The following is a 13,052-nucleotide window of genomic DNA, read 5'->3' as shown; positions in this document are numbered from 1 at the left end:
TTCCCCAAATATTTCTCCATTTAACTATTCTTCAACAATAACCAAAAACTTAGATCTCTGGGAGGGATATTAGGTTTCATTAAATGACTTTTATTATCTGAGTTTATTTAGCATGCTATTAGAAAAATGAAGAAAATTCAAAAATCCAAATAACTTGAACTAACTTAACAAATGGAAAGCTGGAAAAACTAGACAGAGATTCAAAGAGGTTAGCAATCAGAGTTTCAAATGTGAGGAGGCATAAAGCTAACTTGGTTCTTGCAGGGGAAAATTTTAAGAGCATACATTTAATTAGAATCCTAGGTGCCTGAATTACTCCTTTCCAATTTCTTAAGTACATTTCTTGGGTATCTGGGGAGAAGCAGGGGCTGGGAGGAAAAGAGTTCTTCCACTTCCTTCTTTATACTTTCTTACCCCAGAAAAAGTGTGATAGTGTTAGTCGTTCAGTTGTGTCCGACTCTTTGCCACCCCATGGAGCCCACAAGGCTCCTCCATCCATGGGATTCTCCAGACAAGAACACTGGAGTGGGTTGCCATTTCCTTCTCCAGGGAATCTTTCCAACCCAGGGATGAAACCTGGGTCTCCTGCTTTGCAGGTGGATTCTTTACCATCTGAGCCACCAGTTAAGACCCTTACTGCAGAATCTAAAGGTATTGACATGGCTGTAAAAAGGGAATTTGCTTTCATTTCCCTAACATTTCAGAAGATTGAGAGGGAGACAACAATTGAGAACCTTACTTAGTACTCTAAAGGCAGAAGGGATGTCACAGGTTATCTGTAGCTTGAAAGATTGGACTTAACTCCCCCAAAGGGCCCTCATTCCCTTCTTGCCAGAGGACCAAGAACTATGCATGCTGCTTCCCAGTTATGCCAAGCCCGGAGGTCAAACTTTTCCAAACATTCAATTCATTCCTTCTCTTACAACCTCTAACTATAATTTCTTTCTCATCTGTTGACATTTGAAAATTATAAATCTTTCCTTAAGGCATTCAGGCTTGTATCAAGCTGATAATCTCATAAAATATGAGATCCTAAAACACCAACTGCTAACTTGGTAATGTAGAGTTATGGACTTAAATTGTCTCATGAACTTGGTTACCTTTTCATCTTTAAGCCTTTTCTATGACACTGGTATTGTTTTATAACTGTTTATGTATTTGTTCACTAGATTTGTAGATTTCTTTCCTATTTTGAGGGAAGGAACCATGCTTTTTTGAATTTTGTATTCATCTACCTCAAGCAAGAATTTACCCTTAGTAAGAATTCAAACATTTAATAAATGACTTATATGAAAGAGATATGCATGTGGTAGTATACTGAATGCTTCCAAAATACAGTAACTTCAACTGCAAGTCAAAAATATGTTAGTCATCTCTAAGTATTCATCTCAGTTACACTCTTGGCAACTCCTAACAAGAAATAATGCATACCCCTCCCCTGTGCCTTTCTTATTTCGTCATGTTCACTCAAGAGACACAGTACCTTTCCCAGCTATCTTTCTACCATTCTCACCAGCTGATCACTTTCTATTTTATACTCTTAATTCTGCTATTACCCTGACTTCTACCCATTAGCAAAACTCAATATAGCAACTGCATAACTCATGCTGTTTTGGGGGGCAGAGAGGTAAGTTGGGGGTTCTATCTAGTAACATTCTTCTATATATTCTCCACATGATCAAGTTCTTCTTTAGGCAAAAAATTATCAAAATGCATTTCTTAAAGATTGATGGGAACTCTTATCAACAGAACCAGCAAGTTGTGTTCATGTTTGAGTTGGCCATGTTTCTGTAGTTAAAGTTAATTAACCCTGCTATGTCTATGAATGGACCCACTGTCTAACCTGCAAGATAAAAATCAGACTACTTCGCATTATTTGGCTCCCATATTTGCCCAGTTCCTCTCCTACTTGTTCCCACACCCATTTTGTTTCTATCCACAGCAACATAGTGGTGCCTAATGTGTGGTTCCTTCTGCCTAGAATATATCCTCCCTCGTCTGGCTAGAGAATCCCTTCCTGGCCTTCAGGATCCAGAATGGAGGTCATCCCTTCCATTAATTTCCCCTCACCCCCCACCTGGCAGACATAGGGTAGAACTTGCCCCTCTCCCAGCGCCCCCAGTGGCTTCCAGTATCATATTTTATCCTTCTGTCCTCTGTTTCTATCACTCTTCTTCTCATTAAGCTAAGAGACCCCTGAAGGTTATTGCATCTTGTTAATCCATTGTTCCCAGAGTGCACTATAGTTTTTGATGCAATGTAGGTATACAGTACAATTTCATGAATGAATGAATAACATCTCATCTATCTGATATTTCTCAGAATGACTCCAGCACACTCAGAATATAGTTGTCATATAGAGGTTGATAGAAAGGACTCCTAGGCTTGTACTTCTTTTTTTTTTTTTTAATGCCATAATATAGATTTTTTCCCCCAGTGCTATTAATTGTCATTGTGTTGTTTGTCATTAACCTTTGATAGAGCCTCATTTAAGTACTAATACCAGACTGATAAATTAGGCTTATTTTCTTATTTATCTCTGCCTCTAGCACACATAAATCCAGTGATGTTCCTGAAGAGTAGGAAAGGAATTTGTTGCCATTCAGTAGTAACTGCCTAATCAGGAAACCAAGTTCTGCCTAAAATGACTTGGAAGGAAGTCCCATCCCTTCCTTTTTAGAACAAACACAGTAAAAAAATAATACAGGATAGATCTTCCTCCCCATCAAATGCACTTTTTAAAGTTAAATTAAAAAAAAAAAAGCTAAATTTCTTGTGGAAAACTAGCACCCATTCTCCTTTTCCTGAGAATAGATTGCAAATAGCAGGAAGGAAGTGGAAGAACTGGAAAAAGGTATTCATGAACTGCAAGAAGAAAATTTGGTGCTTATTGATCAGCTATTCAACTGCAGACTTATGGATCTCAAGATACCCAGGTGAGAGTCATTACGTAGCTAGAAATATTTTTTTAAACATCTGTATCTGTAAAAAGTTTTTTTTTTTTTAGATTACAATTCTTTAATAGTTGAAAAGAAAGATACTCACAAAATGGCCATGGGAAAACTATAAGTTTATCACAATTGACCATTGCTTCAAGGCAAATTTTAACTTGCTTTTTCTAACATTGCACTGTGTTCATAATAGGAAAAACTTAATATCACAACTGCTGTCCTTCAGAAACCTCTGGGCTAGCAGGGGAATTGGGCATAAAATAAATGCATAATAATACAGCAGAAGAAGTATGGGTGCAAAGCTAGAGTACAGGAGGAGGGGGTGATCAACCTTGTGGGTGCTTCCTGGAGGTGTCTGGGACTTCTGGTTACCTGTAGACTATAGCACGCTTTCCTCTGACAGTTAATGGAAGAGCCAAGCTACTTTCTAGGCGTAGAAAATAGCCTGGCATTCCAAGTCACATTTATTTGTGCATAAGTGAAACTCCAATACTTTGGCCACCTGATGCGAAGAACAGACTCATTTGAAAAGACCCTGATGCTGGGAAAGATTGAGGGCAGGAGGAGAAGGGGACGACAGAGGATGAGATGGCTGGATGGCATCACCGACTTGATGGACATGAGTTTGAGTAAACTCCGGGAGTTGGTGATGGACAGGGAGGCCTGACGTGCTGCGGTTCATGGGGTTGCAAAGAGTCGGACACGACTGAACGACTGAACTGAACTGAACTGAAGTGAAATCAAATGTGTATATGGCTTTGCCTTTTAGATTACCTCTTTTTCTTATCTGACAAAATAAGTCTTAATATACCAATCTTGATGGAAAAATCAGAGCCCTGGAATACGGAATTGGGCTTCCCAGGAAGCGTTTGTGGTCAAGAATCCACCTGCCAATGCAGGAGACGCAAGAGATGCGGGTTTAATCCCTGAATTGGGAAGATCCCCTAGAGGAGGAAATGGCGACGCACTCCAGTATTCTTGCCTGAAAAATTCCATGGGCAGAGGAGCCTGGCAGTCTACAGCCCATGGGGCCGCAAGGAGTCAGACACAACTGAGTGACTGAACACACATACAATATGGAATTAAAACAAGGAGGCATTCATAATTTGAACAAAAACATGCTTAGAAAGATAAGAGGAATTAAGCCACTCGAATGTAGGATGTACATGTGCAAGATGGGAGAAAACTATCTGGGTCTGGGCAGAGAAGTTCAACACAGTGGAAGTCCCGGGAAAACATTTACACCCAAGTAGTTTTGTTGTTTGTGTGACGTGGAAAAAGTACTGTTTGAGACCCAGTGAAGTATTTATTGATGGCAAACTTCCTAATGTGCTCCAGGAAGGGTGGATATGGGTAAGTTGTGGGTTGGTTTTTTTTTTGTTTTTTTTTTTTTTGGCTGAGCTAAATGATGGGTGTCAAGATACAAGACTGGAGAAGTTGGAAGACAGTAGGATGACTTCATAGTCTGAACCCTGGTTGGCAGGACAGAGACGGAGTCTCCTGCTCCCTTCCACAATCTCTGTGCTGCCCCGGGGCAGTAGGTACCAGTGTAGGCGACGTGGGCGATCGGGCTGAATGCATTGGCTTCCTACAGGATTCCTGCACTTCCGTCTCTTGAACTGATGCCCTTAAGGGTTCTTAGGGTGCGGGGGGCCTCACTGTCCCCCCAGAGGTAATGCTGTCTTTTGCCAGCCTCCCTCCCTGTGGCACCTCTCCAGTTCCACGCCCAGCCAGCCTCTGTCACGGAGCACCTGCTGCCCGCATCTCTTTGTAATCACGCATCTCTGCCAGCCAGGCCTTCTAACCACCGCTCCACCTGTTGCCCGCTGTGCTCCTTTTTGTCTCTTCCAAACCACCCAAGCCTCCAGAAAGAGCTACCCTGTAAGCTGCTGACCTCACTTCCTGCTTCGGTCAGCTCGGTCTGTTGTTCCCAATTCGGTGCTGATGTGCAAGTGAAATGTTCATTATAATAAAGGGGAATTCCTTCCCGGGATACAGAGAGTTTGGCAAGGACAGGAAGGGAGGTGAGAAAGTTTTAAAGAGGACTTCCATGAAGGTGTGTGCTTTGTTGTGATGTCATTTAGCCCTGTCCTCTAGCTTCCCTCACGGAAATCTTCAGTAAAACCCACATTGTTCATCCACGCCTTGTGGGCAGGTTTTCTTTAGTGGGAGATATGAGTGCTTAGTCTTGCTTCAGAGTTGGGAGAGATGAAATCAAAATCTGTCTGACGGGAAAGAAACAACACAGACTGTGTTTAAAAGGTGCCTCCAAGACACCCTGAACTTTTCCTTCGTAACTAGCGTTTATCACACTAGTGATTACTTACTTAACATCTGCTTCCCTCCTAGACTGTAAATTCCTTCAAGACAAGTGTTTAGGACATTTTAGAAAGACCCACATAAAGAAACAGAGATATGTGCAAACCCTCAGTTATCTGTTGCACTGCTTATCCAGAAGGAAAATGTTTAGTGTCCTCAGGAACTTTTACTGTACCTGTTTTCAAGTCAAAATAACACATAGTATTCAGTTTATGACAACTGTCCATTCCACCTCTTTGTTGAGAATTTAGTCCTGTCTATTCTAGTTGAGAAATAGACATGAACTGTACCCAGTGAACATGTAAAAAGTTCTCTTCTTTCCTATTTGGATGAAGAATCGGGTATTGTAGCTAACAGAGTTATTAATCCTCTATTTCCCCTCCAGACCTCCCTCAACGCTTTCTTTCATGACTCCAGTAAGGCATTGCAGGATTTGTTTGAAATGTTAGATGAGATGAGTAAGCTAGAGGGGACTCCCCAGGGACTTCAGTGCCACAGAGCTGAGTCTTGGGGAACCAGTACCTCAAATCTATCTAACACTAGTTTCATATGATGGCATTCTTTAACATATTTTCTGCATCATCAAATACCAAGCGCTGCTGCCCTGTAGGTGGTCCAAAAGTGACAATAAACCCATGATTAAGAGACTCGTGAAGGTCACTGTTTAGTAAGCTCTTAGTCATTCAAGAGGCCAAAACCAGGAAAGAAGAGAACTCTGTGGCCTCAGACTTGACCACCTGCAGACCAGAGCTTCACTGAAACACACCCTCACCAATCTTAAGACGGTTTTAAGATATAACTACTGTATGCAGTGACATGATTTGTTGGAGCTGTAAGCATCTCGGATAACACTTTGTTCGTGTGATTTAAGAAACCAACAGTCTGTAATCCAGGGGATTCACTCTGGATGCTGGCTGGCTGAGCATGGACGGTTGTTAGCGTATCTGCAAGGGTCACTTGGTTCATGCTATCTTCAGGCAAACTTCATGGAAATGCCACACACAGCTTTCAAGGCATCGTGTCTTCTGATGGAAAACTCCACGGGCCTCTGCAGCACAGAGAGCTGCAATAGCACACGCACAACTCATCGGGCTCGTAGCTGGAACACGCCACTCAGTGAAAGCCAGAACCGTGGCGTCATCTTGGATTCCTACTGCTCACTGTCCTGACTTTTTCTTTGTTTTTTTTCAAATCCATCCCATGCTGGCCACCATCATTGCTCATCTGGATTCCTGCAACAGTGATGTGACTGCTGTGATCACTCTCATTTCTCGGACTTTGTCTGTTACTCCCTTTATCATGGGACGCACCCCCTACCCCAAGCTCTTCCTTGGCAAATATCTCTTGGTGTTTCAGGACTCAACTCAGGTGTCATCTCCTCCTGGAAACCTTTCCTTACCTCCTAAGACTAAATCTGGTGCTTCTTCCCTCACTTGTGTGTGTGTGTGTGTGTGTGTGTGCACGTGCGCGCTCAGTCACTCAGTCTTGTCTTTTTGACCCCATGGACTGTAGCCCACCAGGTTCCTCTGTCCATGGGAATTCCCAGGCAAGAGTACTGGAGTCAGCAGCCATTTCTTCCCTCAGGGGATCTTCCCGACCCAGGGATCGAGCCCACATCTCTTGCATCTCCTGCATCTGTAGCCAGATTCTTCACTTCTGTACCACATGGGAAGACCACAGCACTCCTGACACTGCTAATTACCCATCCTGGGACAAACCATCATTATAAAACGCTGTAATCTTGTCTGCCACCCCACTGGGCCCGACGCCCCTTTTTCATCTGTGCATCTCCAGCTCCCAGCAGAGAGATAGACACTATTGAGCAGGGGCTACAACATTTGTTGGCTGACAGACTACTTTTCTTATTTGTTTTTAGGCGACTATATCTCACCCAAGCTGTTGGGCAGGAAGTACCACCTGAAGTGCCTTCGGAATTGTCAGAAACATATAAAGGTATTATTTTACTGTAATGGTGATTTTTGTTTTTAATTTGGCAAACACTTATTGAGCTTCTTATTATGGACAGGCACCTCACAGTCGAGAGCGATTCAGGGGGTAGATACCTGCCAACTCCTCCACCTTCCTCTTGTCCTTGCAGAGCTGACCCAACCCATCTCCTTTTCCTAGTCCTGTTTTCAAGTTGAAGTCACCGTGTGTCACAGTGAATGACCTAGAAGCTGGTGAAGAGGGACAGGATGATGTCTATACCAGCACAGTTTGCACTTCAGTTCAGCCAACCAACCAAAACGCCAGCATACTCACAGACCCCCATACGATTATGTTAACTTATTAGCTGGCACAGGGAAATGCACCTTAGACATGGTTGCTAACAATGGGACTCACTCTCACTCTGATACCTCGATTCTACATTTCTAATTCTCAAATTCATCTCCTCCCAGAGATTCTCAAAGGGCTTTCAAATTCAAAATGTCACAAAGTATATGCTATATTTTTATTTTTATCTGTCCAAAAGTTGTACCCAATTAATTTCTTCGCAGTCATCCCAGAAAAGTCAGAATCGCAACCTACAGACATAAAAAGCAGAGACATGTCGAGCATCTCATTTGGGAGCAGTGGTTTTCGTCTTAGTTACAAGGACAGCAGATTGGGCCAGCTTCTGGTGATAGATGAAGAAGAAAGTTCAAGAATAGAGTTTGGGGCCTGTGATATGAAATACTTACTGTATGAGGATGAGCAGGATTTCAAGGTAAGATTCATGAGAAGACATCTTGACTGCTAGAGAAAATGTTGTCTTATTAATTAGTGGAGAAAATTAACCGAAAATACGGATACTGAAAAGTTCTATTTGCACATGTTAGTAAAAGCAGCCGCCATTCACGCCTGTCGCTAGATGCTATTTTCACGCATACCTTTGCCCAGCTTGCTACATGTATATACGGATAGAACTCCATTACTAGCGCACCACGTAAGGCAGTACATCTAGGGCTACGTAATAACTACTTCAAGACTCAGTGGGTTACAACATAATCATTTACTCTCTTTCAAGGCTTCTGTCGGTTAGGAGTTTGGACAGGTCTTCCATGGGCCGTCTTCACTTGGGTTCCATGGCAGGTGCGCCGCATGCTGGCTGAAGGCTCGATTTGGGCAGGAAGATCCACTCCTGAGGTGGCTCGCTGACCTGGCTGGCCAGGCGATGCTGGCCAAGCTTGGGCCTCAGTTCCTCTCTGGGTCTCCTAACAGTCGCGGGTCTCCTTTATTGTCCTTTTGTTACGGTATCTGGCTTCCCCCAAGCCATCAGTCCCAGAGACCAAATGTTTCTTATGAGGTATAAATCTTACGCCATACGTCCATCATTTTCTATCTGTTGGTGTAGTTACAAATTTCCACCCAAAGGGAAATAACATAGCTCCTGCATCTTGAAAGAAGAAGGTCAGCATCATATTTTAAGAAAAGCATGGGATAGGATATATATCAGTGTGACCATCTTTGGAAAGTACAAATGGCCACATAACACCATTAGGCACAACCTGGATTATCAAGCCTTTTAATTTTAAAACCTTCTTGGCACCTTCCAGTCACTTCCATAGCCACCTCTTGCTGTTTTCCTTCTTGGTACTACCAATAACCTTAAAAGCTGTCCTCGAACTTAAAGTCTGATAGGAGAAAGAGTGGTTAAGAAAGCAGAAGAAACCGAATAAGTCAATAAAGACCATTTTAACTAAGTGCAACTCAGTCCTGCTACCACCAAGTGACCATTTAAAGACTAAGGTTCCAGACTCTACAGCGCTCAAACGCCCACGTGGGTATCTCGGTATCAGGACACCTGATGTGCCACAGTGACCTCACACCAGGTGACAACTGTCTACAACATCCCCAAATTCCACACCATTTGGTTGAGTGAAAGACCTTTTTACTTTTGTTTTTGCCGTTATCCATTGAATTTATTTTTCTAAATTCATTTTTTATTTAAGCAAAGTTGAATTCCAACATTGTGTTCACTGCTGCTGTGCAATATGTGGCAGACATAGACATGTTCTTTTCCATATTCTTTCCCTTTATGGTTTATCACAGGCTGTTAATATAGCTCCCTTTGCTATACAGTAGGGCCTTGTTCCTTATTCATTCTGTATATACATGCCAGTTTGCATTTGCTAAACCAAAATTCCCCTTCCTGCCCTCTCTGCCACCCCTCACCCCCTTGGTGGCCACTGGTCTATTCTCTGTGTCTCTGATTTTTGTTTTGTTTCTGTTTCATAGGTAGGTTCATTTGGGTCGCATTTTAGATTCCATGTATAAATGATATCATATGGTACTTGCCTTTCTCTTTCTGGCTTACTTCACTTAGCGTTAATATGATAATCTCCAGTTGCATCCATGTTGCTGCAAATGGTATTACTTTGTTCTTTTTCATGACTGAGTAGTATTCCATTGTATACATGTACCATATCTTCTATATCTATTTCTCTGTTGATGGACATTTAGGCTGTTTCCATGTCTTTGTCTGGATATATGCTCCGGAGTGGGATTTGCTGGATCATATGATAATTCTATTTATAGTTTTCTGGGGAACCTCCATACTGTTTCCCACAGTGGCTGCACCAACTTACATTCCTACCAACAGTGTAGGAGGGTTCCCTTTTCTCAGCACCTTCTCCAGCATTTGCTATTTGTAGACATTTTAACGATGGCCATTCTGACTGGTGTGAGGTACCTTGTTATAGTTTTGATTTGCATTTCCCTAATAATTATCATTGTTGAGTATCTTCTCATGTGTCTATTGACCATCTGTATTTCTTCTTTGGAGAAATGTCTCTTTAGGTCTTCTGCCCAGTTTTTGATTGGGTTGTTTCATTTTTTTGTTGTCGTGTTGTATGAGCTGTTTGTATATTTTGGAAATTAAGCCCCTGTCAGTCACATCATTTGCAAATATTTTCTCCCATTCTGCAGGCTTTTTGTTTTATTTATGGCTTCCTTTGCTGTGCAGAAGCTTGTAAGTTGAAGTCCCATTTGTTTATTTTCATCTTTATTTCTATTGCCTTGGGAGACTGACCTAAGAAAATACTGGTACAATTTATGTCAGGGAATGTTTTGCTTATGTTCTCTTCTAAGACCTTCTTACTTTCCATGGAAGTTTTTGATGTGGTGGAAATGGTATTATATTGCTATAGACTCAGCTATGTTCCTGCCCCCAACTCCGATTCATATGTTGAAATCCCTATTGTGACTGTATCTAGAGATGGGGGCTTTAGGAGGTAATTAAAGTTATATGAGGTAATAAAGGTCCTAATTTGATAGGACTGTGATCCTTATAAGAAGAGGTTTTACTTTGTGAGACACTGTGAGAAGGCAGCCGTCTGCAAGTCAGAACGGGGCTCTCACCAGACCCCAATCATGCCGGCCCCCTGACCTTGGACTTCCAGCCTCCAGGACAGTGAGAAATAAAGTCCTGCTGTTTCAGCCGGTCAGCCTGTGGTATTTTGCTGTGGCAGCTCAAGCAGACTAATACAGGGTTTCACTTCAGAATCCTGCTCTAGATGGTTGTGAAATATATGGTAGATTTCCATTAATTTGCTTTTCTTCTCTCATGCATTTATTGCAGCTCTAGAATTGTGTATTTTAAAAGTTAAATACAGTTATATGCATTTTTGAGAACTAAAACATTGCCTTCCTTTTCCATTCTTTGATTCTCCTAAGTTCTTATAAATGTCTGTTGATAACCTCACAATATGCCAGGGACTTGTGAGATGCTTGAGAATGTAAAGAGGAGAACAGGAAGGATATAGTCTCAAGATGCCTGTGTGGCAGGCCCCGCTCTAAATCATGTGTTGCCAGTAGAAGCAGGTGAGACAGTCACTGACAGCTGTCCGGAGGAGTGCAGACCTGTCTGTCTCCGTGACCAGCCTTGCGCCTGGCACACAGTGGGCACTCGGGAAAGGTTTGCTGAAGTGTTGGAGGAGTTCAAAAGGAGGAGGCATGACTTGGAGAAGCTTTCAAAAGGAAGGTGCGCAACGAACAGCGCTGGAGCTGTTTCAACCCAGATTGGGGTTAGCTGTGGGATTTCATATAAACTGACTTCCCTGGTGGCTAAGGTGGTAAAGTGTCTGCCTACAGTGAGGGAGACCCTGGTTCGATCCCTGGGTCAGGAAGATCTCTTGGAGAAGGGAATGGCAACCCACTCCAGTATTCTTGCCCACCCCCACCACCCCCCCACCAAGCTGTGGGATTTCATATAAATTAGACTTCTCATTCTGTTAGTTGATATGTTAAACAATATTTAGTTTGGCAGAATGTGGTAAGTTTTATACCTACAGTAGACCCTGTGAAATGTGTAAAACTCATGTGGATTTGCTCAGTATTAATATATTCATTGTCAAAGATGTTAGCAGATCTTTCCCTTTGATCGTGAATAATATAGAAAACTCTGCTGTGGTTATATCCTGGCCAGCAAAGGGCTATATAAATGCAGCCAATACTTCATTTTACCGATTAAAGAGCTTGCAGAGGATATATCTCCCTACTCCATTGCTGCCTCCCAACTCCCCCCACCCCCTCCGCCACCCCGACCCACTGCCCAAGTCCCCAAGACACAAACCTGCTAGCCTTGCTGCCTGCTCTTTGGGGGATCTTGCCTACCATGACCCAGTGGGTATATATGTTTACTGAGTTTTTTATTTACAGTAGCTCTCATTTTTCACATGTTAGGCAGCATTCAGACAATTAGGAAACAATGTAATCTGCCAGATAAAGGCCAACTATAATAAATAAAACCCGACCTCCAAAGGCTGGTAACTTGCTAAATAACCTCTCCTGTCTCCTCTGTGTCTGTTCACCGCAGGATTATGTAAACCTGGGCCCCCTGGAAGTGAAGCTCATGACTGTGGAGGGCAAGAAAATGGCCATCCACTTCCAAGAGAAGGAAACTCCAGTCAAATTCTATGAGGATGTCAGGAGTCCAGAAAGCCACATCACGTATAAAATGATGAAGTCTTTTATCTAAAACTGAAAAGTGAAAACAACTTCCTGTACTTTTCTTTTGGGAACTGAGGTATATCAGTTGCCCATTTTATTTACACTTTGGTCCATTTTTAAAGCAGTGAATATTTCTAAAGGTCATAATTACAGTTAAATTCAAAATTCTGAGTATTCAGCTATTCATTTACTTGCATGGCCTGAGTGACAAAAATGAAAGAACACTACATATTTCAAGTGTTCAGGAGTATAACAGTGGACCAAGATGGTCCCCTAGGGTGCTTACCACTTAGACATTTACTGGTTGATCTAGGATACCCATATGAAATAGTTCATTTAGAAATCTTCTGAGGAAAACTCAGAGGTTTACATAGCACTGACTATACATCTTTCTCTCTGAGGGTGCTGGATGATAGCACCCTCAAGTCCACTCTTCTTTACCCTGAGATGATTTATAATGAATATCAAACATTTGAGGAACCCATTTGAGCGTGGTAATTTGTTTTGTAGAAATAGTCCATCAGTAGGGAGGTCCAGGGCTTCCCTGGTGGTCCAGGGGTTAAGACTCTGCCTTGCAATGCAGGGAACAGAAGTTCGATCCTTGGCTGGGGAAGATCCCACAGGCTGCGGAGCTGTTGGGCCCGTGTGCCACAGCTACTGAGCTTGCGCTCTCGAGCCCTGGACCACAGCTGCTGAAGCCCGTGCGCCCGAGCGGTGCTCTGCAACCAGAAGCCAGCACACCACACCGAGAGAGCTGCCCCCGCTCACCACGGGGGAAAAGCCAGCGACCAAGACCAGTGCAGCCAAAAATAAACATAAAGAGAAAAAAGGGTTTAAAAAAATAGGGAGGTC

The 13,052-nt window shown here is 42.7% G+C and overlaps 1 protein-coding gene across 1 annotated transcript in view; it reads left to right on the top strand.

Annotated features, from left to right (window-relative positions):
* The window catches only part of CCDC83 (coiled-coil domain containing 83), a 42,919-nt gene extending 30,691 nt beyond the window's left edge, over positions 1-12,228 (top strand). The window contains exons 7-10 of the mRNA XM_065936959.1: positions 2,815-2,936; positions 7,147-7,223; positions 7,769-7,977; positions 12,067-12,228. Of these exons, the coding sequence (XP_065793031.1) occupies positions 2,815-2,936; positions 7,147-7,223; positions 7,769-7,977; positions 12,067-12,228 (570 nt within the window). The remainder of the gene's footprint in view (positions 1-2,814; positions 2,937-7,146; positions 7,224-7,768; positions 7,978-12,066) is intronic.
* Positions 12,229-13,052: the final 824 nt, after the last annotated feature.

This window comes from Muntiacus reevesi, chromosome 5 (genome assembly GCF_963930625.1).
Source record: "Muntiacus reevesi chromosome 5, mMunRee1.1, whole genome shotgun sequence".
NCBI classification, from domain to species: domain Eukaryota; kingdom Metazoa; phylum Chordata; class Mammalia; order Artiodactyla; family Cervidae; genus Muntiacus; species Muntiacus reevesi.
Note: the sequence above shows the minus strand (reverse complement) of the source record. Positions and strands in the feature narration are given on the sequence as shown.